General features: G+C 39.0%; 1 protein-coding gene across 9 annotated transcripts in view; it reads left to right on the forward strand.

The window, feature by feature from the left end:
- The window catches only part of eps8a (EGFR pathway substrate 8a, signaling adaptor), a 215,495-nt gene that overhangs the window by 159,941 nt on the left and 30,606 nt on the right, over positions 1–24,948 (forward strand). For 6 of the 9 annotated variants that reach the window (XM_068058976.1, XM_068058980.1, XM_068058979.1 and 3 more), the window contains 10 exons: positions 1–121; positions 3,746–3,828; positions 4,446–4,585; positions 8,256–8,329; positions 11,426–11,552; positions 12,074–12,162; positions 12,577–12,651; positions 19,605–19,753; positions 20,798–20,981; positions 23,028–23,161. The exon at positions 1–121 is cut by the window's left edge and continues 29 nt beyond it. In XM_068058976.1, the coding sequence (XP_067915077.1) occupies positions 1–121; positions 3,746–3,828; positions 4,446–4,585; positions 8,256–8,329; positions 11,426–11,552; positions 12,074–12,162; positions 12,577–12,651; positions 19,605–19,753; positions 20,798–20,981; positions 23,028–23,161 (1,176 nt within the window). Of the gene's footprint in view, positions 122–3,745; positions 3,898–3,935; positions 4,041–4,445; positions 4,586–8,255; positions 8,330–11,425; positions 11,553–12,073; positions 12,163–12,576; positions 12,652–19,604; positions 19,754–20,797; positions 20,982–23,027; positions 23,162–24,948 lie in introns of those variants that run through there. The other 3 variants (XM_068058977.1, XM_068058981.1, XM_068058982.1) reach the window with 3 other exon arrangements.

The raw sequence follows: 24,948 nt of genomic DNA on the forward strand, positions 1-24,948 counted from the left end.
AATCCAGCATTGTCAGTCTGTGATGAATGCCTGTAACTATGACTCTATTCTGGCACTCATTTGCAAGGAATCTGGCCAAGGCAAACCAGATATTCACCTTTTCCAATGTGATGAAGTTAAGGTTAGTAAATGTTTTACTTTCTACAGCATTTGCCTGGTTATATATTCTTGTCTTATGCTGATTGGTAACATGAAGTTAAGACACATTTAATACATTTTTCCACATTTATATCAAGTTTTTGTAGACTGGGGTTACAGTGGTAATGAGGTACTTCAACGTTTTTTTAGTTAATGCTTTTTTCATCCTGTTTTACAAACGGTATGAAGCTGCCTCAATGGGTTACTGTCCCTACACTCCAACACCCCTTCCCATCCCACAACTTCCCAAATCACACTGGTGGTATTCACTGTCACTTGCCCAAAGTGCTGCGAGTGACTTCAGTCCTCTCCCAAGAATCCTCAAAAGGCAAGATCATAAGATCATAAGAACTAGGAGCAGGAGTAGGCTGTCCGGCCCCTCGAGCCTGCTCCGCCATTCAATAAGATCATGGCTGATCTTTTTGTGGACTCAGATCCACTTACCCGCGCTCCCACCGTATCCCTTAATTCCTTTATTGTTCAAAAAGATATCTACCTTAGCTTTACTGAAGAAGCGTCAACTACTTCACTGGGCAAGGAATTCCATAGATTAACAACCCTCTGGATGAAGAAGTTCCTTCTTAATTCAGTCCTAAATCTGCTCCCTCTGATCTTGAGGCTATGCCCTCTTGTCCTAGCTTCACCTGCCAGTGGAAACGTCCTCTTTACTTGTATCTTATCTATTCCCTTCATGATTTTATATGTTTCTATAAGATCCCCCCCTCATTCTTCCGAACTCCAATGAATATAATCCCAATCTACTCAGTCTCTCCTCATAAGCCAACCCCCTCAACTCCGGAATCAACCTAGTGAACCTCCTCTGCACCCTCTCCAGTGCCAGTATATCCTTTCTCAAGTAAGGAGACCAAAACTGCACACAGTACTCCAGGTGTGGCCTCACCAGTCCCTTATACAGCTGCAACATAACCTCTCTGCTTTTAAACTCAATCCCTTTAGCAATGAAGGACAAAATTCCATTTGCCTTCCTAATTACTTGCTGTACCTGCAGACCAACCTTCTGCAATTCATGCACAAGGACACCTAGGTCCCTCTGCATAGCAGCATGCTGCAACTTTTTACCATTCAAGTAATAATCCTTTTTACTGTTACTCCTACCGAAATGAATGACTTCACATTTATTAACATTGTATTCCATCTGCCAGACCTTTGCCCACTCACTCAATGTATCTATGTTCCTCTGCAAAGTTTCACAGTCATCTGCGCACTTTGCTCTGCCACTCATCTTAGTGTCATCTGCAAACTTTGACACCCTACACGTGGTCCCCAACTCCAAATATCTATATAAATTGTAAATAATTGCGGTCCCAACACCGATCCCTGAGGCACACCACTAGTGACTGCCACCCAGAATAGCACTCATTTATCCCCACTCTCTGCTTCCTGTTAGTCAACCAATCCTCTATCCATGCTAATACTTTACCCCTGACGCCATGCATCCTTATCTTATGCAGCAGCCTCTTGTGCGGCACCTTGTCGAAGGCCTTTTGGAAATCTAGGTACATCACATCCACTGGGTCCCCATTGTCCACCTTGCTCGTAATGTCATCATAGAATTCCAAAAGATTTGTCAAGCATGACCTGCCCTTCATGAACCCATGCTGCGTCTGCCCAACGGGACAATTTCTATCGAGATGCCCTGCTATTTCTTCCTTGATAATGGACTCAAGCATCTTCCCCACTACAGAGGTTAAGCTAATCGGTCTATAATTCCCCATCTTTTGTCTACCTCCCTTTTTAAACAGTGGCGTCACATCTGCTGTTTTCCAATCAACTGGGACTACCCCAGAGTCCAGCGAATTTTGGAAAATTACCGTCAGTGCACCTGCTATTTCTCCCGCCATCTCTTTTAGTACCCTGGGATGCATTCCATCAGGGCCAGGAGACTTATCAATCCTTAGCTCCATTAGCTTGCCCAACACTACCTCTTCCATAATAATGATTGTTCCCAGGTCCTCACCTACATTCGTCTCTTTGTCAATTACTGGCATGTTATTAATGTCCTCCACTGAGAAGACCGATACAAAATACCTGTTCAATGCCTCGGCCATTTCATCATATCCCATAACTAAATTCCCCTTCTCATCCTCTAAAGGACCAACGTTTACTTTAGCCACTCTTTTTCGTTTTATATATTTATAGAAACTTTTGCTATCTGTCTTTATATTCTGCGCTAGTTTTTTCTCATGTTCCATCTTACTTTTCTTTATAGCTCTTTTTGTAGCTTTCTGTTGACCTTTAAAGTTTTCCCAATCTTCTAGTTTCATGCTGCTTTTGGCCACTTTGTATGCCGCCTTTTTCAATTTGATAGCCTCCCTTATTTCCTTAGACACCCATGGCAGATTACCCCTTTTCTTCCACTCCTTCCTTTTCACTGGAATATACTTTTGCTGAGCACTTTGAAAAATTGCTTTGAAAGTCCTCCACTGCTCGTCAACTGTCCCACCGTAAAATCTTTGTTTCCAGTCCACTTTAGCCAAGTCCTCCCTCATTCTATTGTAGCCCCCTTGTTCAAGCACAGGACCCTGGTATTGGATTTTATCTTCAAGGGGGGGAGGAAGGTCAGAGTGACTCAGGTGGGCATGAGTTCCAGGTTTGACTAATACTTGGCAACTCTTTCACAGGCAGATTGCTTGAAATAAATAAAAAAAATACTGCATTGAAATAACCTGTCAGTCAAATAAGTTACTACCAGGTACTTTAAGTTAATATTTAAACCCTGTATGTTTTTAAAGCTCTGAGAACATTTGCTTAATCCTATAATATTGGTGATGGGGTTAACTATTTCTCTGCTGCTTTTCACCATTTAATTGGTGAACAAAATCTTTGCGATAGAAATATCACTTGGGTAAGAGGATGTGTATTTAAAAAGTAGTAATTTCTTCAAGAAAACAGCACGCTATACTTTTCAGAAAATAGACCAAAATATTACAGAACGTTTGGGAAAATATTTAACCCTAAAGCTTACTGTACCTTGATGCAAATTTTTGGCACTTGAATGTGCTGTTGCTAATTATTTGAGTACTTTGTTTAATTGAAGCTTTTTTCTATGTAATCTTCTAATTATTTGCCCTGCTGAAGCTGTATATTCTGTTATGGTTAACTGGCAATTTACTTTGTAACTTATTTTCCTTCAGGACAAATTCTGTAATCATTCAGAATAATGTCTTATATAATATTTATGGTGTCTAATATACTTATTCATTTGTGTTGTTCAGTAGATCCTTCAGTGCCACCAGAAATTTTATTAAATACTTTATTTTTTAAGGTAAACTGTGAATGTTTTAGATAATACCTAGGAAAAGGAGTTTTGTATCTATCTTGATAATTTAGGCATTGCTTTCCTATGTCTGAAAGAATAAAGCATAATTGTCAGCTCTTATTAGTGCAAATTATAAAGTTGACCAAGAAACAATCAGTTTACTTCGAAAGTAGCTGTTAACCCAAGGCTGCAATGGAGTTAGTCATAAGTTCATGGGTACTCTGGTTGCACAGGTATGCTCCACACTTTTTGTAAGAAAGTGTTGTAATTAGAGGCTTTATTAAGTGGCACTATTGCTGTGACTTAGTTCGAGGTCTTCTTTTGCAGGCTGATCTGATCCATGCAGATATTGAAAGTGCAATCATTGACAGTAAAGGTAGCAAACAGAAGAGAAGGCCTGATACTCTGAGGTACAAAGACACATGGATATTAATCATTAAATAGTATCCTTGATCATCTATTTGGACCTCCTTTTAACAGTAAGCTATCTCTCGTTTATCGGGTTTAAAAAAAAATTGTCCAGCTAACCTGTAATGTAAAACTGAGGTCTGATTAAATGTTCAAAAGATGCACAAGGTGTACCTCAATGAGTAGAATACCTGTAACCTGTTCAAAATTCCAGGTGAGTGCATGACACTGCTTTCTTTTGTCTGTGTATTTGTGCGTATATATAATCCATCCATATGCTAGTAAGATTGTTGAGATGACAGGGAATCTTGTGTGTTTAATTCCTGCCATTTCAAAAGATTAAGGATCAATTGCTTTTAAAATTAAACACCAGACATAATGTAAGTAATGCAGCAGAAGTACCTGGATGTGATCAGAGTTTGGGTGTAATTTGTTTTTTTTAAAGTTTTTTTTTTGGTAATACCTGATGATCTGTTTCAGTAAGAGTGTTGACATTGTGCTTCATATGAATAAACATGAACTTCAACTGTTATAGTATTTTAAGGTATATTGCACTGAGGGACTTCAATAATGCATTTTTGTTAACCCAAGGAATAATAAGTCTTTTTTTAAATTATAGAATGATAACAAATGCAGAGAAATCCTCCATCCCTCCACCTCCAAACGCCCCAGCTCCTGTTCCTCCAGGAACTATCACACAGGTGGATGTTAGGAGCCGAGTAGCTGCTTGGTCAGCTTGGGCTTTACCTGTTGAACAAGGTAATCCGGTTTTCACATGCACGTTTTGATATCTTCTGGGAACAATTGTATTTTTGTTATAAAATCAAAGGAATAAGTTGCATCCTTGTTGATATTTGGCACACCTATTGGACCTGATTAACATATACTTGTGTGTGCCAGGATGGTGAGGATGGACAAGCTGATGGACTGGGATGCAGTTGAGGTTCTGTCTACCTGGACAGCATTCAGGTTTAGGCTAATAAGTGGCAAGTAACATTTGAGACACACAAGTATCAAGTAATGACCATCTCCAACAAGAGAGAGTCTAAGAACCTCCTCTTGACATTCCCATGAATAGCAACACTGAATTCCCCACCGTCAACATCCTGGGGATCAGAAACTTAACTGGACCAGCCACAATAATAGTGTTACAGGAGTAGGTAGAGGGTGGGTATTCTGTGGCGAGAGCCTCACCTGACTCCTCAAAGCCTTTCCAAGACGCAAGTCAGGAGTGTGATGGAACACACTCCACTTGTCTGGATGAGTGCAGCTCAAACAAGAAATTCATCACCATCCAGGACAAAGTGCCCTGCTTGATTCGCACCCTATCCACCACCTAAACATTTATTCCCTTCACCACAGGTGCACAGTGGCTGCAGTATGTACCATCTACAAGATGCACTGCAGCAACTCATCAAGGTTTTGTTGACAGCAATTTCCAAACCCATAACCTCTACCGCTTAGAAGAACAAGGGCAGCAGGCATAAGGGAGCACCACCACCTGCGAGTTCCTCTCCAAGTCGCACACCATGCTGACTTGGACAGATATCACATTCCTTCAGTGTCACTGGTAATTCCCTAACAGTACTGTGAGTGTACCCTACACCACACGGACTCTAGCGGTTCAAGAAGGTGGCTCACCACCACCTTCTTGAGGGCAATTAGGGTTGGGCAATAAATGATGCTCTTTCCAGCGACACCCACATTCCACAAGTAAATAAAAAAAAGCATGTTAAGAATCATTCTTTACAATGGGGACTAGGTAATGTTGAGCTTAGAGACTGGCTTTTTACTTCAGGGACCTAGGTTGAAATGCAGCCAATGTTGTGATGGCTGTCTCCCCTGTCTCTTAATAATTCCATGTAGTTCTAAGAAATCATGGAGGAAGCTATTCCAAGGGCTAAGGTACATGCTGGGCTTAAGTAAAGGGAGGTTTTCTCTGTAGTGACTTGTGTTACACCTGCTTAAAAATAGTTAATACTGTAGTGCTGAGGGAGTGCTGCATTGTCAGAGGTGCCGTTTTTCAGGTGAGCAGTTAAACAGAGACCCCATTTGCATTGTCAGGTAGACGTAAAGATCCCCAGCGCTCTTGGCCAATATTTATCCCTCAATCAACATTACTAAAGCAGGTTATCTGGTTATCACATGTTGTTTGTGGGGGCTTGTTGCAAAGTGGCTGCAGCATTTTCTACATTACCACAGTGACTACACTTCAAAAATATTTCATTAGTTGTAAAGTACTTGGGGACATCCTGAGGTCATGAAAGGCGCTGTAGAAATGCAAGTCTGTCTTTGTTCTTTCTTTGACATTGGGTGTCTGATATGGAATGTGTTTCATTCGCCAGCGGTAGTATTAATTTCATCATTCAATGAAAAGTAAATATTGTACCTTTCTGCCGGAAACCCATGACCAGGGCCAACACTTGTTCCATAATGAATTATGCCATCTTTAGTCGTTTGGTACTACAAAACTTGAGTATTGTTGAAAATAGAGACATGTTGTCGAAGCTTTTCATCTTGCACTCATCAGGACAATCTGCAAGAATACCAATGTAAGGGGAAAAGAGCAACTTTATACTGTGAGAAGAGAATGCTGATTGGTTAGCAAGTGAACTCTGATTTGTTTCTGGAACGTGGTCATCGCTGGCTAAGCCAGCATTTATTGCCCATCCTAATTGCCCTTGAGAAGGTGGTGGTGGTGAGCTGCCTTCTTGAACCTCTGCAGTCCATGTGGGGTAGGTACACCTGCTGTGCTGTTAGAAAGGGAGTTCCAGGATTTTGACCCAGCGACAGTGGAGGAACGGCGAAATGGTTCCAAGTCAGGATGGTGTGTGAATTGGAGGGGAACTTGCAGGTGGTGTTCCCATGCATTTGCTGCCCTTGTCCTTCTAGTTGGTAGAGGTCGCGGGTTTGGAAGGTGCTGTCTAAGGAGCCATGGTGAGTTGCTGCAGTGCATTTTGTAGTTGGTACACACTGCTGCCACTGTACGTCTGTGGGGGAGGGAGTGAATGTTTGTGGATGGGGTGCCAATCAAGCGGGCTGCTTTGTCCTGAATGGTGTCAAGCTTCTTGAGTGTTGTTGGAGCTGCACCCATCCAGGCAAGTGGAGAGTATTCCATCACACTCCTGTCTTGTGCCTTACAGATGGACAGGCTCTGGGGAGTCAGGTTGGTGAGTTACGTGCTGCAGGATTCCTAGCCTCTGACCCGCTTTTGTAGCCACGGTATTTATATGGCTACTCAAGTTTCTGGTTCATGGTAACCCCCAGGATGTTAGTGGGGGATTCAGCCGTTCGTAATGCCATTGAATATCAAGGGGAGGTGGTTAGATTTCCCCTCGTTGGAGATGATCATTGCCTGGCACTTATGTGGCGCAAATGTTACTTGCCACATATCATAGAAACATAGAAAATAGGAGCAGGAGTAGGCCATTTGGCCCTTCGAGCCTGCTCTGCCATTCATTATGATCATGGCTGATCATCCAACTCAGTAACCTGTTCCCGCTTTTGCCCCATATCCTTTGATCCCTTTAAACCTGAGGGTTATTATCAGCCCAAGCCTGGATATTGTCAGGTCTCGCTGCATTTCTATACGGACTGCTTCAGTATCTGAGGAGTTGCGAATGGTGCTGAACATTGTGCAATCATCAGCAAACATCCCCACTTCTGACCTTCTGATTGAAGGAAGGTCATTGATGAAGCAAATGCGCTACGCTGCGAACCCTACTGACAATCTGACCCAACCAGCCTGTGCTTGTAAAACTCAAAACACAGTGTCCAACATTAAATGTGCTTCTGCGATTGGGCAACATTTGCTAAATAATCCTCAGTGTGCTAAGAATTACGCTGACAACCAATGTAAGATTGTCAGTCGGGCTTGCAGTGTGGCACATTTGCACATGCTGGAAGCTACATATATTAATGCACAGGGCCCTGTTCTTTGCAGACAGAAAGAACATGTACAAACTTTGCACCTGTTACAGCTGAACAAAATAAGTGACAGCCATTCACTGGTTCATTGGCCATGGCATTGCCCTGAGGAATCAGTCAAGCTGCCTGGTTTAAATTTCAGACACAGCTTGGCAGTTAACTGTTAGTCACCATAAACTGGTGCATTCTCCATGGCAACGACACTACCAATCAAAGTTCAGTTGCCAACCAATCAGCACTCTCTTCTCATACAGTATAAAGTTGTTGTTTTCCCTTACATTGGTATTCTTGCAGGTTGTCCTGATGAGTGCAAGACGAAAGGTTTCAGCGTGTCTCTATTTTCAGCTATACCATCTATATTTGTTATGGACAATGTTACCATGCTGTACTGTCATAACCCATCGACTACACAGAGACTGTCATACAAAAATGCCAGCTTTCTAAAAGTGGTGTGGAAAAGTCTACATAAAATGTTTCCATTAAAACACTCTGTTCTTAACAGATGAAAAACAGAAGGTTATTCATGAACCTGAAGAAACCCCAGATATGGCGGCAGTCAGGATTGACAGAGATGTGGTATGAATGCATATTAGAATTTTTTTCCGAAAATCTTTTCATATGGATTTGTTAAATACATAAATAAAAAATACTAAAAATTAAGAGAAATGGAATTTTGAGGAAAATATTTGGCTAGAAGGCTTTTTTTTTTTACATGATCTAGTTAAAATAACTTAATTTTACACTGAAAGGTACTTAGTGTGGTCAACATGGGGAATTCTTGATGCCATGATTGTATTGGGATGACGCAGCTACCTGAGATGCCATTTTTGTACCTCAAAGAAAAGTGCAAGTTTTGAAAACAATGAATAAACCTGAATGCATTTTTTTTTAAATTGTATTATGGAGCATAGAAAAGTACAGGACTAGGAAAGAGTTTCCAGACCAGTTTATTGCTGGTCTGATGAACAAAAAACCCTCAATTGACTACTACCTCAAATAGCCAGAATGTTCCCCTAAATTATTCCACATTGTTTGTCTCCACTACATTTCTGGGCGCGAAAGTGTAAATTGATGCAAAGAAAAGGTGTTAAAAAGTTCCCGGACAGTCCTGCTGGGCTTTTCAGAATTCATTTTTATTGATATTTCCAGAGTACCAACTGATCCTCAACATTAAAATTTAACTGTCAGAGGCATAGTGTAACCATGCAACCAACAAATGTGATCTGTGTCAGCCAGACCTGCATCACTTAGAACAATGCAACACTCAGTCTTCTGTATGTAGCTTCTTTTTTTGGTTCGTAAATTCTGACCCATCATCACATTTTACCACTTCACTCACTTCACTCTTTCTATTAGAGAGGTTTTGAGAGAGATTTTGTTTTGGGTTAGACCATAAAATGTCCTGTTATGACCAGGTGAGAAAGAGGTCTAGAGGTCCCTTTCAGCCTTCACCTGGTCTTACTGTAACAGGGTTTAATTTTAAACACACCGTGTTTTTAGCTCCCCCTTGGTGAATCCTTGTTCACTGCTTTCCAATTATCAGACAAAGAAACCAACACAAACAGGCTTTCTCAGGTTTAAAGAAGAAAAGTTTAAATTTATTGAACTTAAACTCTAATTCGGTTAACGCCTACGGATACGCGCCATGCCCCATGCTAGCATGCATACGCGATACAAACATGCAAATAGAGACAGAAAAGAGCAGAAGAAAAATAAAGCAGAAAAGTTTGGGGCAATATCTGAAGAGTTATTACGGTTCTTTGAGCTCACTGTAGAGTCCTTGATTGTAGGTAGATCTTGCTTTTTGTTGGGGCCCAGTATTCTTCTTAAACCTTGTTCGCCATAGGAGACTTTTCTCTCTTGGGGTTCATGTGTCTTCAGAGGCTTGTGAGAAAGAGATGGAAGCAGATAGGAGAGAGATCTTCTCAGTCCAGGTGCAAACAGACACTCTGCCCAAACTGTACAAATTCAAAAAACTCAGGTTGCCCAGCAGGTTGGTCATGTGACTAGTTTGACCATGCCTGTTTGTGTATTCAGCCATCCTAGCAGTCAGCCTGGAATGCGAGCTCCCCCACCTTCAGCGTCTGGTGATCAAAGTCCATTGTGGGTTGAATGTCAGGGAATGGCTGCTTTGTCCTTCCAAACACCGTCTGTTAATATACAATTGTCTCTTCCAGCCACAGCTGATCCATTCGCCAAGTTCTCCCCTCACTCCAGGAACAGTTTAAAATCAATGTTCATGACAAAATTAATGTGTCTCATTCATGGCAGGTGGGGGCCTAGCATGACATTTCCAAACACAAATTTCTATGTAACGCAGAGCACTTTTGTTTGACAAATATTTTAAAATGTAATCCTGTCAGTGATACAGTCTACATTTTGCTCTAGGCAGCTGCTGAATGTTTTGTTATCGCCCAAATTAATTTGTTTCATAAAGATTACTTTTTCTTAGAGCGTTAACTGATATATCAATAAACTAAAATAATACTCCACTTATTAAGTTTACTGGGTTTTCTTTTTTTGCTGCATAGTTTTAGCTCTTAACCAAATTTTTAAAAATTGGAATTCTTTCCAGCTCTTGAAATAAAATTTGGATAATTGTTTTGAATTTTGAGGGATTGTGCAACAGTCCTTTCTGAATTTTCTGGTTACCTTTTGTTGCTTTCTGGTTAGCTTTTGTTGCTTTTGGCCTTTTCCTGAAAAGTTTTTATACTTGGCTCTTATCTGTCTATGTTGAAATTTTTTGCTTCCAGCATGGGAAACTCCATTAACATTTTTTTAAACTTTCCTTTAGTGAGCATTGTAACTAACTTAAAGTCCATGTGAAAGACTCCATGTTAGAGATAAAACAGCCCTTGAAAATATTTGTCTTGAGCCCTCTAACTAAATCTAAACCAGATTTCTCATTCTTCAGTGTCTCTTCTCCCTTCTTTCAAATATCTCAAACTTTGGATTCCTACAGAAGGACCTATGGCAACTTGCCAATAAGTATCCCAATAGTAACTGATTCCTAATTACAGATGAGGCTGTCTTTGTATTTGTGATGCACTTTCACCCAATACAATTTTCTTTGCTGATTTGTTAAAACGGGATTGATTAATTGCTCGAGTGCTTTGCTCCAACAAATCACTTGTACTGTTAAATACACTCTCCAATTTATTTAATCCCCAGAGGGAGGTAGACAATCACAAGCAAAAGGAAAAAACTTTGTAAATGGAACGACTTGAGACCAGACTCTCTGCAGCAACTAACTCACACAGGAAGACAGACAAAATAGTTATTTAAGATAAACTTGCTGCAAATGAATCAACATACAGTATTGTGTACAGTGTTGCTAAATATAACTGCATGCAGTATAATTTTTGAACTTTGAACAGGCCAATCATGGATTTGGCTTGTATATGTACACCTTTTTGAGGCAAAATCTGATCCAATGCATTTTTTCATTTATTGGCATTATTCAGACAATGTTTGTTAACTGATGGTCACACAAAGAATATATATTATTTTTGGATGAACTTGTGAAACTTGAATGTAAAACTTCATACAGTTACTAATTTATCAATCCAAGCCAGACTCGTTGTGTTTGCAATATAATGTTAAATGCACTATATAAATATAAGTTGTTCATTGTTTTTTTCTGTAACTAAGTGTTTAATTTTTCTGTACCAGCAAATTTTGAACCATGTTTTGGATGACGTAGAAGCATTTGTTATTAAACTTCAGAAGGCCGCTGAAGCATTTTCTCAACTTTCACAACGGAAAAAATCTAAGAAAAGCAAAAAGAAAGGGCCAGGAGGTGAGTATTGTTTTGAGGCTTCTGTATAATGTATAAGCCAGTGAACCCTATTTATTATTTGTGCTGTAAAGTACGTGGCCTTTGAGGGAGTGTGGTAGTGTGTAAGCAGTAGTTTCTTTTTAAATTATATATTTGTCAACTTTATCAAAAGGATAAATTTCCTCAGATTGGTACTTCTAAAATTCTGCGCTGCAGAAAACAAAGTTCGCTGCGGTTCACTCGAGAGTAATTCTGCTTTGGTTGTGTTTAAGGTTATTTTTAATCTATTGAAACAATTTAGAATTGTAGTCGAGCAATATCTTAATTTTTGCATTTGTAAGGGATATACAAAGTAGATTTTAAATGGGCTCACAACTACACAAAATTTACTTCCAATTTTACAAGTATGCACTTGGTTCACTGCTGAGAAATTGTTAAGTTTGAATGATGGTCGATTGTTCCCTTTCCTGTCTTCCCCACGTACACACTTCAAGGTGCCAGTTTAAGTACTAACGTCAGGCTATTTTCTCCCCCTTCATCAGAGGGTGTTCTGACTCTCCGTTCAAAACCACCTCCACAAGATGAGTTCATAGACTGTTTTCAGAAATTCAAGCATGCATTTAACCTCCTGGTAAGTCATTATTTTGGAAGAGTATAAGCTTGATTAAGGCTCCTTGAAAATTAAAAATTAATTATAAAGAAATGTCGCTTTTAAGTAGTACTCGGGCAGTTCCTGTGTTAGTTTTTTTTTTGCCTAGTCATTGTAATGCATAGCCTTGACCACAAAGCATGATTTCTGCACTGTGATGCAAATTGTAACCTGGTTCTTACAATTATGAAATGTAGTCATTGAAGTAGTAAGGAGCTGTCTTGAATATATGCTTACTGTAGTATAAATATTGTGTTTAAAAATCAGGCTGTCATGCAAGGTGCTGACATTCTTTTCAGTTTCTAAAACCTTAAAGGGTTGATGCACAACTTATGACTTGTTTGGATTTATTCATTAACTTTACACTTCATTGTTTCTCTCTTTTTTTCATTGTAGGCCAAACTAAGAACCCACATTCAGAACCCTAGTGCAGTTGATCTGGTGCACTTCTTGTTTACTCCTTTGAATATGGTAAGTTTACAAAGTGTTGGTATTCATGTAAATCATTTACTTAATGTTGGCTAACTATCAGCTGTCAGTAGCTCAAGTTTACATGTGTGATTAACAATGTTCCCACCTTCACAAGCAGCTTGCTGGATCAGTCCCCTTCATTCCCTGAGTTGCATGGGTTTGCTAATAGAGCTGTAGAATCATAGGATAGTACAGCACAGAAGGAGGTCATTTGGCCCATCAAGTCTGTGCTAGCTCTTAGAAGAGAAATCCAGTTAGTCCCACTCCCCTGCTCTTTCCCCATGACCCTGCAAGATTTTTTCCCTCAAGTATTTATTCAATTCCCTTTGAAAACTACTGTTGTATCTGTATCCACCACCCTGTCAGGTAGCGCATTCCAAATCCTTACTACTCATTGCATAAAAAGTTTTTCCTCATGTTGCCTCTGTTTTTTGCTAATCACCTTAAGTGTTCACTCTGATTATCAAGCCTTCAGCCATTGGAAACAGTTTCTTCTATTACTCTACCTAAACAGTTCATGATTTTAAACACCTCTATAAAATCTCCTCTTCGCTTTCTCTGCTCTAAAGAGAACAACTCCAGCTTCTCCAGTCTATCCATGTAACTGTAATCCCTCACCCCTAGAACCATTCTAGTAAAGTCCTTGTGCGCCCTTTCCAAAGTCTTCACATCCTGACTAAAGTGTGGTGTCCATAATTGGACGCAATACTCCCAATAGGAGCTGAATTAGTGTTTTCCGTAAGTTAAGTATAACTTTCTGGCTTTTGTACTCTGTCTCTATTTATAAAGCTCAGGATCCCAATGCTTTATTAACTGTTCTGTTAATCTGTGCGACCATCTTTTAAAGATTTTTGCACAAATACCCCCAAGTTGTTGCACTCCTTTTAAAATTATAGCATTTAGCGTGTATTGTCTCACCACATTCTTCCTACCCAAACGTATTACATCATACTTTTCTGTGTTGAATTTTGTCTGCCATGTATCCACCCATTCCCCCAGCCTGTCTGTTTTCTTGATGTCGATTACTATCCAGGTTTTGTGCCACCTGCAAATTTCGAAATTGTGTCTTGTACCTCCAAATCATTAATGTATATCAAAAACATTAGTCCTAGTACTGAACCCTGCAGAACACAACTGTTTACCTCCCTCCAGTCTTAAAAAAAAAAAGCTATTCGCAACTGTTTTCTATCCCTGAGCAAATTTTGTATATAGAAACAGAGAAAATAGGAGCAGGAGTAGGCCCTTCGAGCCTGCTCCGCCATTCATTATGATCATGGCTGATCGTCCAACTCAGTAACCAGTTCCCGCTTTCCCCCCATATCCTTTGATCCCTTTTGCCCCAAGAGCTATATCTAACTCCTAGAAAACATGCAAAGTTTTGGCCTCAACTGCTTTCTGTGGTAGTGAATTCCACAAGCTCACCACTCTGGGTGAAGTAATTTCTCCTCATACCACTGCGCCACTGTGCCGCCCCGACTCAATCTCTCCTCAATTTTCTATATTTTTTTATTTATGCACATCTATATTGTTACTGCCCTTTTTATTTCCTGGGCTTCAGTTTTGCTAACAAAATGTAATGTATGGTAATTAATCAAACAGCTTTTGAAATCATCTAGGTGCTGAGTCAACAATCCCTTTTGCAGTGGGATACCTGTCTCTTGGATCTTTGGTTCTGACTGAACTTGCCTTTCATATAAGTGAGAATATCTAAGCTGCTTTTCTTTCTTTCCTGAACTACTCACAAATAAGTGACATGCTTAGCTCTGCCTGTAATGGTGTCTCGAGTAGCCACAATCTAGCTTCTAATCTTTGACAATCTGTTCTTAAAGGTACCTTGTATTTATAAGAATACCTCTAACTATGTATGAAGGAAATAAAAGCATTTTTCCAATTAACACAGGCCAAAGACAGGGTCAAATTTGGCTTCTGAGTGACACATCAAAAGTGCTTGCCCCTTTTTGTGTCAATCGCTTCCATGAAGTCAGTACTGACATGGAATTACGACAGATGGCTTCGCTTTTACAACATCCCCCTACTTTTAACAAAGGGACCTACACAAATGTAAGGGGCCTTGACCTTTTTATGAATCATTAACTGCTCTTCATGGACCAGGAATAATGTTTTTATGACATTATTTCTTAAAGCCTGTATGAACTACATGTATTTACTTCCCATAAAGTATAGGCGTCTTTAAGCAGTTTAGACTATTTCCCATACCAATCTTTGGCAATTTCAGGGGGTACTCTTCCTACAATTGTAAGTCAATGAATGCTGTACAATGCAGCCACTACATTGGGAAGAGATCTGATATTGCACAGCTATTTCATGCACGCACATGCATTCACAGGATTGAACACTTTTTTATAAAGTTGAAAATTCCAAGAAATGTAAGTTCTGCTAAAATCATGATTATATAATCACAAATTGTTTTTGTTTTATGTCCAATTTTAAAATTCTCATCCTTGTTTACAAATCCTTTCATGACCTTGCACCTCCCTATCACTGTAATCTCCTCCAACCCCACAACCCCTCAGAGATATTACGTTCCTTGAATCCTGGCCTCGTTGGCGGCCAGACCTTCAGCTGCAAGGCCCCAAGTTCTGGAATTTCATCTGTAAACCTCTTGGCCTCTCCTAACCCTTTTAAGACTCTGACTAAGCTTTTGGATATCTCCTTATATGGCTTGGTGTCAAATTTTGTTAACACTCCTGTGAAAAGAGTGTTTTACTATGTTAAAGGCACCATATAAATACAAGTTATTGTTGGTGCAATGTCTTACCATCATCAATTCTGCTTCACGAATACAATGCTTTCACAAGTAACAAATTCAATTGAGTCAAGTTACCTCTAATTCAGATATTGGACATGTAGCAATGTTTTGAGTCCCCAACAGCACCCTTTCATAATTAAGAAAAATGTGTTTTTTTCACTATTTGAACAAGTATAGATTTTTTTTTGTATTGTATTCTTCACATGTAAGTTTTCGATAATGAGTTAGAAATTTCAGATCTGCTTTAGATATTTCAGGTTCAGCAGTGCTGCTCAATCCCATATAATACCTAGTGACTAATCATACACTTCCAGGTCATGCTGTTGTAACAATAGCACCCCCTTGTAATTTGAACTCAATATTTCAGATGTCCTTGTATGTGCTTCTCCAGTCCATTAGTAGCTGGATTGAAAACACTTTAGTGTGATGGGTCTAGATACAAATTATAAAGCTGCTTTGTTTGACATACAGGAAGTGATTGTATGCAGGAATGACCAGTGAAGTCAAAATTTGCTTGCTTTACCTAACTTTACAGTCTTCCTTGTTAACAAAAAAAGTAGTCAACTAGGCTACACTATTCCTTTTGAGAGTGCTAAGTTAATTTCTCCTGCTTCTGACTGGCTTTGAGCATTTCCCTTTGGTAGGTTGGGCTCCCCTTTCCAGATTTAGCTAGACTGACAACATGGGTTATCTTTTTGTTATTTTTAACAACAGGAGATGAGTATGCTGTTTCTCTAACTTCTTTCGCAATAAGTGAATTTTTTTTCCAAAAATATACTTTATTAAAATTTGTAAGGTACATTACGTAACAGTTCAAATTTGACACTACATGATGTGCAATATAGATGAGTTTCTTTAAGTACAGTTCATGAGGTGATTCACTACAATTGTCATTACAGGTTATATTTACAATGTATGTTTAAATTTCATGTCAAACATTCTTTGGGCATACAGCTGAGGGGTTTTACACAGTTTCCAGCCCTTCGGCGAGAGGGCCTTACACAGTGACCTTGCCCCCCCCCCCCCCCCCCCCCCTTAGAGCCTTTGTGACGGCTGCCCCAAGCCTTAGGTGAGTCCCTCAGCACATAGTCCTGGACCTTGGAATGTGCCAGTCTGCAACACTTGGTCATCGACAGCTCTTTGTGTGTTCACTGATTCACCAGTAGGCCTGCCAATAAAACTCACTACTTCCATCCCGTATGGTGGATTCTCAGCAGACCCCCATGCGAGACCCAAACAAACAGGTTCATCCCAGTGATAATATATGTGGGTATTTGTAGGGAGCCTACGATGATCTAATAAGTTAACTTTAGTATAAAAGACAGCACCTTCCAAACCCGTGACCTCTACCACCTAGAAGGACAAGGGCAGCAAATGCATTGGAACACCACCACCTGCAAGTTCCCCTCCAAGAGTCACACACCATCCTGACTTGCAACTATATCGCCGTTCCTTCACTGTCGCTGGGTCAAAATCCTGGAACTCCCTTCCTAACGGCACTGTGGGTGTAGCTACCCCACATGGACTGCAGCAGTTCAAGAAGGCAGCTCCCCACCACCTTCTCAAGGGCAATTAGGGATGGGCAATAAATGCTGGCCTAACCAGCGACGCTTACATCCCATGAATGAAGGAAAAAAAATAAAAACAGAAAGTGCTGGAATTACTCAGGTCTGGCAGCATCTGTGGAGAGAGAAACAGAGTTAACATTTCAGGTCTGTGACCTTTCATCAGAACTTAGACCTGATATGTTAACTCTGTTTCTCTCTCCACAGATGCTGCTAAAGCTGTTGAGTATTTCCAGCACTTAGTATTTTTATTTCAGATTTCCAGCATCTGCAGCATTTTACTTTTATTTAAGTTAACTTTAGTCCCTGGTTGTTGTCTAAGCATATCTTCAGTGCCTAGCTTATTAACATATAAACTGCATTATATCAGTGGCTGCAGTATTTTTTTTATTCATTCATGGGTTCTTGCCATTGCTGAGCATTTATTGCCTATCCCTAATTGTTCTTCAGAAGGTGTTAGTGAGCTGCCACCTTGAACCACTACAGTCAGTACAGTGAAGGTTCTCTCAGAATGTTGTTAGGTAGGGAGTTCCGAGATTTTTAGTCATTTTTAGTTATTTTTTCTTTTTTTTTTGCATTCCTTTTTACATTTTTTACAATCTTTTTTTGCATTTATTTCATTTCATCTTAGTTTGTTCAGTTTGCTTACCCACTGTTTTTTTCAGGTTGTTTTTCTTCAGGTTTGCACTTGCTGATGTTCAATATTCAGTATATTCACACCTAATCTGTACTAATGCTTTGTCTTTCAACACACCATTAACATATTGTTTGCCTTTGCTCCGTGACCTTTTGGTCAGCTATGTGGCCTGGTCCAATCTGCACCTTCTCCTTTGTTATCTCTTGCCCAACCCCCACCTCACTTGTTTATAATCTGTGACTTTTCTAATATTTGTCAGTTCCGAAGAAGGGTCACTGACCCGAAACGTTAACTCTGCTTCTCTTTCCACAGATGCTGTCAGACCTGCTGAGTGAATCCAGCATTTCTTGTTTGTGTCCGAGATTTTTGACCGCTCTGTAATGGAAGAATTATATATTTTCAAGTCAAGATACTGTGTGACTTGGAGGGGAAAGTTGCAGGTGGTGGTGTTCCCATGCGCCTGCTTCCTTTCTCCTCAGTTTTGAAGGTCCTGTTGGAGAAGCCTTGGCAAGTTGCTGCAGTGCCACTGGTAAACAATTAGACATGACAGCCATGATACGGCAGTGAGAGATGAGACGAGAGTGACTGCCCTTGACATCAAGGCAGCATTTGACCAAGTGTGACATCAAGGCACCATAGCAAAATTGAAGTCAGTGGGAATTGGGGAAAGCTCTTCATGGTTGGAGTCATACCTAGTACCAAGGGAGGTAGTTGCCATTGTTGGAGGCCAAACATCTATGCTGGCATTTATGTTCCACTCAAGCCTCCTTCATCTTTCTGCATCTAAATCTATCATCTCAATCCCAATTCCAATCTCTCTCCTATGCTTGTCTAGCTTCCCCTTAAATGAATCTATACTATTTGCTTCAACCACTTCCTCTGGTCATGAGTTCCATATTCTCATCCCTCTCTGGATAAAGAAGTTTCTTCTGAATTCCCTATTGCATTTCTTGGTGACTGTTATATTGATGGCCTCTAGTTATGATGTTCCCCACAAGAGGAAACATTCTGTCTGTATCCACTCTATCAAAATCTATCTTAATTGTAAAGACCTCTATTATTTGGTCACCCCTCAGCCTTCTTTTTCAAGAGATAAGAGTCCCAGCCTGTCAAATCTTTTACTGATATCTATACCCGCGCATAGTACTCTATTGCCTTTGTGAGGACAGTTTAGTTGGAGACAGGTAGGACCAACAGCTTTTGAAAATCTTGTGACTCTATTGGAAATGCCTGGAGGATTGTGATTGATCAATGAAAAGAACAATTGTACTGGGTGCAACGAGGGTCAGATTGCATTGTAGTATGAGGCTCGTTGAGTATGGGAATTGTGCCCTGAGTTCAAAACACAGCTTCAAAATGTGTTGTATTTTCCTTCTGTCCTGATGCAGCACTACATGAGAATGTTAATTTTTACTTTTCCAAGTTATATGGATCTTTTCAATGACAAAAAAACTCAATTCTTTTTAACGACCATTTTGAATGAATGACTCCATGGGTTTGCACACCATTTGTTCACTTTATTCAATTTGAGTTTAAATCCAATAGGATACAGTTAAATTCTGCTGGCTGTCATTGTCTTGAGTGAAGCAAATTTGGACTATCCTAATTCAGTCTTACTGATGTGAATCATGCGGCTTGTAATTTGGCAAACATTGGTCATGAGGATTACTTGTGGAAAATGGAAAAGCTCACCTGGGCTTATGGTTTTTTTTTTAAGCTTTACATTGTAACTGGCGCATAATTTGGAACCATTGAACACTATTTTCATTCTTTCAAGAGCCTGATTGTGACAGTTTGCCATTTTATTTTCATTACAAATTTGTGATGGCACAAGTCTTGATTTAGAATACCGATATTACTTGTATTCTTTGCAGCGGTGTTGAATAAATGGCATAAATTCATGTATCGAGAGCATCAGGGAGAATGTGGTAATACTGCAAAGTACATATTTCTATCATTGCTTTGAACTCTTGTATTACAGGTCATACAAACCAGTAGTGGACCTGAAATGGGTAGTTCTGTTCTCTCTCCTCTCTTGACAAAGGATGCTATAGACTTTCTGAATGCATGTGTCACACCTGAAGAAAGAGAGATTTGGTTTTCCTTGGGTGAAACATGGACTAAACCCAGGCAAGTCAATTGGACTGCTTATTTACTTACCTCTAGTATAAAAATATGTTATACAAAGTGATGGAATTCAACTTGACCGATTTTGATTTAGAGTGGGTGAGTAGAGAAAATTTGCTGGGAGGTGGTGAAGTTCAGCAACAAGATGATTCTGTTTTCTCCGTGGTTCTGAGTCCATGTAGTAACGAGATGCTCTGTGGTCTTGTAAGTTGCTCCAGAAAAAGTTGATGGATAAATTGACAAATTATCTTGTTGAATTTGCCCATATTAATAGGCTTTGCTGTACTGGGGCGGCTTCCAAATTGAGTCGTTTCTCAAAAGACTACAGAAAATGACCAACTGTCAACTGTGGCAAAATATTAAGTTTTGCACCAGTGAACTCTTGCTTTCAGTCTTGTGTAGGAGATTAAATTTGTGTCTCCTGCCAATAACTTGAGAAATTATCGAATTTGTTATGTATGTTTGTCTAATTGTTCTGTGAATAACTTTAGAAAGTGGGTTCAGCAAGATTCCATGGTGGTTGTTGGTTTTTAATGCATTTCACAAATAAGGTAGCACAACTTCAGATATTGTGTTGTCTCATTACTGTAGTTTGAATAGAATAATTCATTCTGTTCATAAAAGCAAATATTAACAAAGCACTGACTCCAGCCCCTTTTTGGGTACATATTGAAACTGTTTTGTGAGTTACTCTGCTTTGTAGTTACATAAATGTCTATTTGGAAGTCCTCTCAATGTTCAATCTTAAATGATAAATGAGTTTGAAAGTATGTTATACAGTTTGTCCGATCACTTCAGCATCATACATCTTTCTTGCGTTAAAACTTGGGAACGCTGTCAGAATGTATGTTTTATTTACATGGCATATTAAGCTCCTGAAAAGCTACGATTGTATCCCATGATAGGGGGATGGATGCTATAGGATGTAACTCAGTTTTGCAGTGCATCGCCCTTCATCTTTCTGATAGGCACACGGGGCCAATGTGTGACATTTTCATATGGAAGGAGTTGTTCCTTTTGCTAACATCTAACATTTATTGGTTGCAGATCTGAGTGGCCTAAAGATCAGTTTATTCCCCCTTACGTGCCTCGCTTTAGAAATGGATGGGAGCCTCCTTTATTGTCATTTTTGGGCACACCGTGTGAACAGGAACTGAATAATTTAGCTGAATCAGTGGCAAATGCAGAGCATCAGCGAAGGCAAGAAGAGCAGAGGAGGCTGAGTGAAGAGGTATGTGCCTGCACTGACTTTACCTAGGCATGTCTTTCAGCAAAAATTATTCTCAAGCCATGTCTTTATCAAGGCTGGATTGGCTAATAGTTTCTTTTCAGTAATCTGGAAACTACCTTCCCTTTGCTTTGCCTAAGATAAATAAAGATTAAAGGTAAATACTGATGGGAACTGAAGGCTTAAAGGATAATTGTGCATTGTTAAGGGCATGTTTTGTAAGTCTAGTTATATATTCCTTTATTTTCAAAAATGTAAACCTCAGTGATTAGTATATCCTTTAAAATAGGCTGTTCTGCTTAGTTTCAACATAAAGTAACAACTTTCAGCTATATTTAATCAAGATGTGTTTTGTAGGAAATAAAGATGAATTGATTGAGTGAAACATGGAATATCATTTTCTAATTCAGGTGCTCTAAATCTTGTTGAAGAAGCTGGAGCTTGTCACCGTATCAGAATCCTATTTTGCATGGCAGCTTGTGAAATTGCAGTTTTCCCCCTTCCTATTATGCAACATGAGGGGTAATTTACTTAATTGTTTCACAAGGATGTATACTGGCAAATATGCAGAAGCTGAGAATGAACATGGTGCACGTTAGACCGTAAATTTACAACATTGAGATGAGTGTGCTGACAAGTCCTAAAGAGAATTGAAAATACTGTTGACTAGAAATATGTACATGGGATCCTGTAAATTGGATAGGAACTGTTGTAATAGTGAAAAAATAATAAGAATACTCTATTGCTGCTCAAACTGCACCAGGGAAGCCACCATTGCATACTTAAAGCCATCAGTGAAAATGCATAGAAATTAAACATCACATACAAAATTTTGAATACTGTGTTGGGGTTTGTGGGAAATATTGGATGCAGTTAAACTTATTCTGGAAGCTAAATATTCTGGTATAACTAGAAATTGTACTGAATGTATTTCAAATGCTGGTATTCTTACAAGAATTTGTAGAAATATTGCTATAGTCCTCAAAAATTGAAGAATGAGTTTGAGCTTGTAACCATCTTGACTTGAGTACTGTATTGTCAAATAACTTTGTAATTGGAGAGCTGTATAGACCATCAATGTTTTTGTATATGAGGAAGTTGTGCAGATTTGTGGTGTATTTGTATGTGAATTAATACAATAATGAACTATGATAATTAGTACAGCGCAATTGTGGCTAATGCTTTAATGTATGGTGGTGAATAGGAAATTGTAGAGCATAAATGAGATTGGACAGGTCATTTGCTTTTAAGTTACAAGTCTGTAAAATGTGTAATGTGTTAACCATTTGTGGAAATATAAATGATGTGTAACTGTCTGGCTAAAATGGTAAAAGACTATTACCAGTAGGGGATGCTGTTGCCTCTTAGTCTGGCTTATGCCAAAACTAAAGATTGTTCTTTTTGAAAATTGAGATAAATCAACTTCATGTCCACTTACTGAAATGCCATGAAGCTATTAAAAACTTTTAGAATTGGTGAACAGAAACTGTAAAAAGTAACTACATATTTGAACAATATGGCACACAGTTACATTATTGAAGGTCCATTGCCTCATTTGATCTTTCATAAATGATTTTCTGAGCTCTTGGCTGGTGAGTGAACATGAATTAGCACTTGCTAAATTTATCTTTTTTTTTAAAAAGCCTTCAGTTTTGTTAACCAGGATGAGGACCTCTTTCAATTTCAGTTTCAATTTCATATTACCCCATTTTAGCAAAAAACAAAATTTAAGTTACAGCTGGTGGCTCATTTGCCAACATGAAAAAGAACATCATCTGTTCTTGTGGCAGCCCTCATTGCAAAATAATTTTGTACAAAATTAATCATGAGACCAGATGTACATTAAATTGTGGAGGCAGTGCAACGATATTAAGGACTTAAGTCAATCTGATTCAAAGTTGTGATTTCACTGACCTTTATTGCAAGTTCTTCTTGACCAAAGGTGATGTACATGATACTGTTGCTAGGATATTAGATTTTGAGATTGCCTGTTAGAGTTAAATCGTTCCAATATCTGATCCTTGTGTTTCACTGCTTTCTGTCTTTCAGCAAGCCATTTCACAGGACCATCTTCCAGCTGATGGGTATGCATTCAACAATTCAAATTACAAGAGGCGATCTCTGCTGCAGCAAGGGACAGCTGATGCTGCCTTTAAGAGACTAAGTAGCCGACATGTAGCTAGGTAACAGTTGATAGAATATATGTATTGTGCTGTGGAAAGTTGTCTTGACTTTGTTTTTAAAAACTCTACATGCATGAGGATTTCTTGTCTTCCTTTTCCTTTCTGATCATTTTCTTATGCTTTAAACTGCTGTGATTAAAACCTGATGCTTGCTATTATACTGCTCAATGTAGAACATCATTACATTATATTTAGATTCGAGGTGATGCTGTTGTCAGTTATGTTTATATGTTAACCAGGAATCTTTTAAAAAAACACTAAACACTTCAGTCATGTTACTTGTGATTGATGTATTAAGCCTGCACCGCTAATGTTTGATATATTTCTTTTCTGTTATGCCGAACATTAGATTTCGATGCCTAATCCTGCCTGTTTTCCTAGAAAATTTTAATTCAGTGTTAAACGTTCACGTTGAATGCAATGCATGTTCTTCATGGTTTTAAAAAAAGCTTTATGCCAGCTTTCTGCTTAAATGCTAAAAACAAATTAATTAACCAACACAGTGCCATTATATGCTACTTTCAGACTCCAACTCTGCCCTCTTTTCTGTATGATTTATTTAAGCTGCAGTAACATTACAACAGTACTGCCAGCGCAAAGTGGTTTTGTTTAGTACTGGTGCTGAAATTATAGTTTGAAAGCAGTTCAATATTGGATCAAGGAGGAAGGAGTCTCATTCTGCTTCATTTTGGCATCAGGTGGTGCCTTAACTTCTGATTAACACGACACTTTCTTAGATTTGGTGTGAAGCTAAGATGACTTTGCATTGACGTGAAACTTGCATTGTAATATAAATACACTCTGGAATCACTACTACATTAATTTATATGAAGTTCTGTTTATTTAAACTGACATTGGTTGGTTCAGTTTTTACTACCTTGGTTCCTGATTGCCCTGTTGTCTGAACAGGGGGTTTTGAATTTCAGGCTGTGTGAGGTGCAGCAAGTGGAAAAATGTAAATCGTGAAAAAGAGAAGGGCTGAGACAACCAAATGTGGTAGAGGAAGGCAAGAATTGTAACAAGTAGTTAATTTTCATTTACTTGATAAAAATTCCCCAATTTTACAGGGAACAAAAATCTTGATACAAGCTGAAGAATTAGAGAAATTTTTAACAGAGCTGCACCACTCAGCAAGTTTGCTTATTTTATGTTAAAAAATGCATTTTGATCATTTGCATTGTGCACTTTTTAAGAGTTAACCAGTCTTGCGTTAATAGATTTTCGCTAAGGTTTGTGTTGACGTTTTGAAGTCATGCAATATAATCTATGTTTAGCATATGATCTGAACAATTGGTTTATAGTGAATGCTTAAGCTACTAAATGCTATCAAGCTGTTGAATTTTTCATCAGTATTTTAGGGATGAAATTTTACATTTCTTCAATTTCCCTTGAAAATCAGTGGACTTTTATATATGATTGCAAATAGTCTTTGTTCCCCAGTTGGCTCAATGAGTAAATGCACTATGCTGTATGGTGCTAGGCCACTCAAGCTACAAGGGTATATTTAGCATGCTGGTACCAGGAGGATTTCAGGCTCATGTCAACCTAGAAAACTGGCAAAAGTGGACCCAGCAGCTTCAAAACTAACTGCTTCAAGCCATGTTGGCCTATGGTTATTCTGAAAGTGGAGTGGGATTTGTCATGTTTCAAGCTGTGGGGATGCACACATTTTGCTTGTATAGCTGAAGAGTCTGGCAAAAATTGCTGGGATTTTCTGTCATTTCTCAGAGGACTTGTTATCCTGGGGACTAATTGGAAGTCTTCCTAAATCAGATTGTTTTTGCTGT

The sequence above is a fragment of the Heterodontus francisci genome, chromosome 27 (genome assembly GCF_036365525.1).
Source record: "Heterodontus francisci isolate sHetFra1 chromosome 27, sHetFra1.hap1, whole genome shotgun sequence".
NCBI lineage: Eukaryota > Metazoa > Chordata > Chondrichthyes > Heterodontiformes > Heterodontidae > Heterodontus > Heterodontus francisci.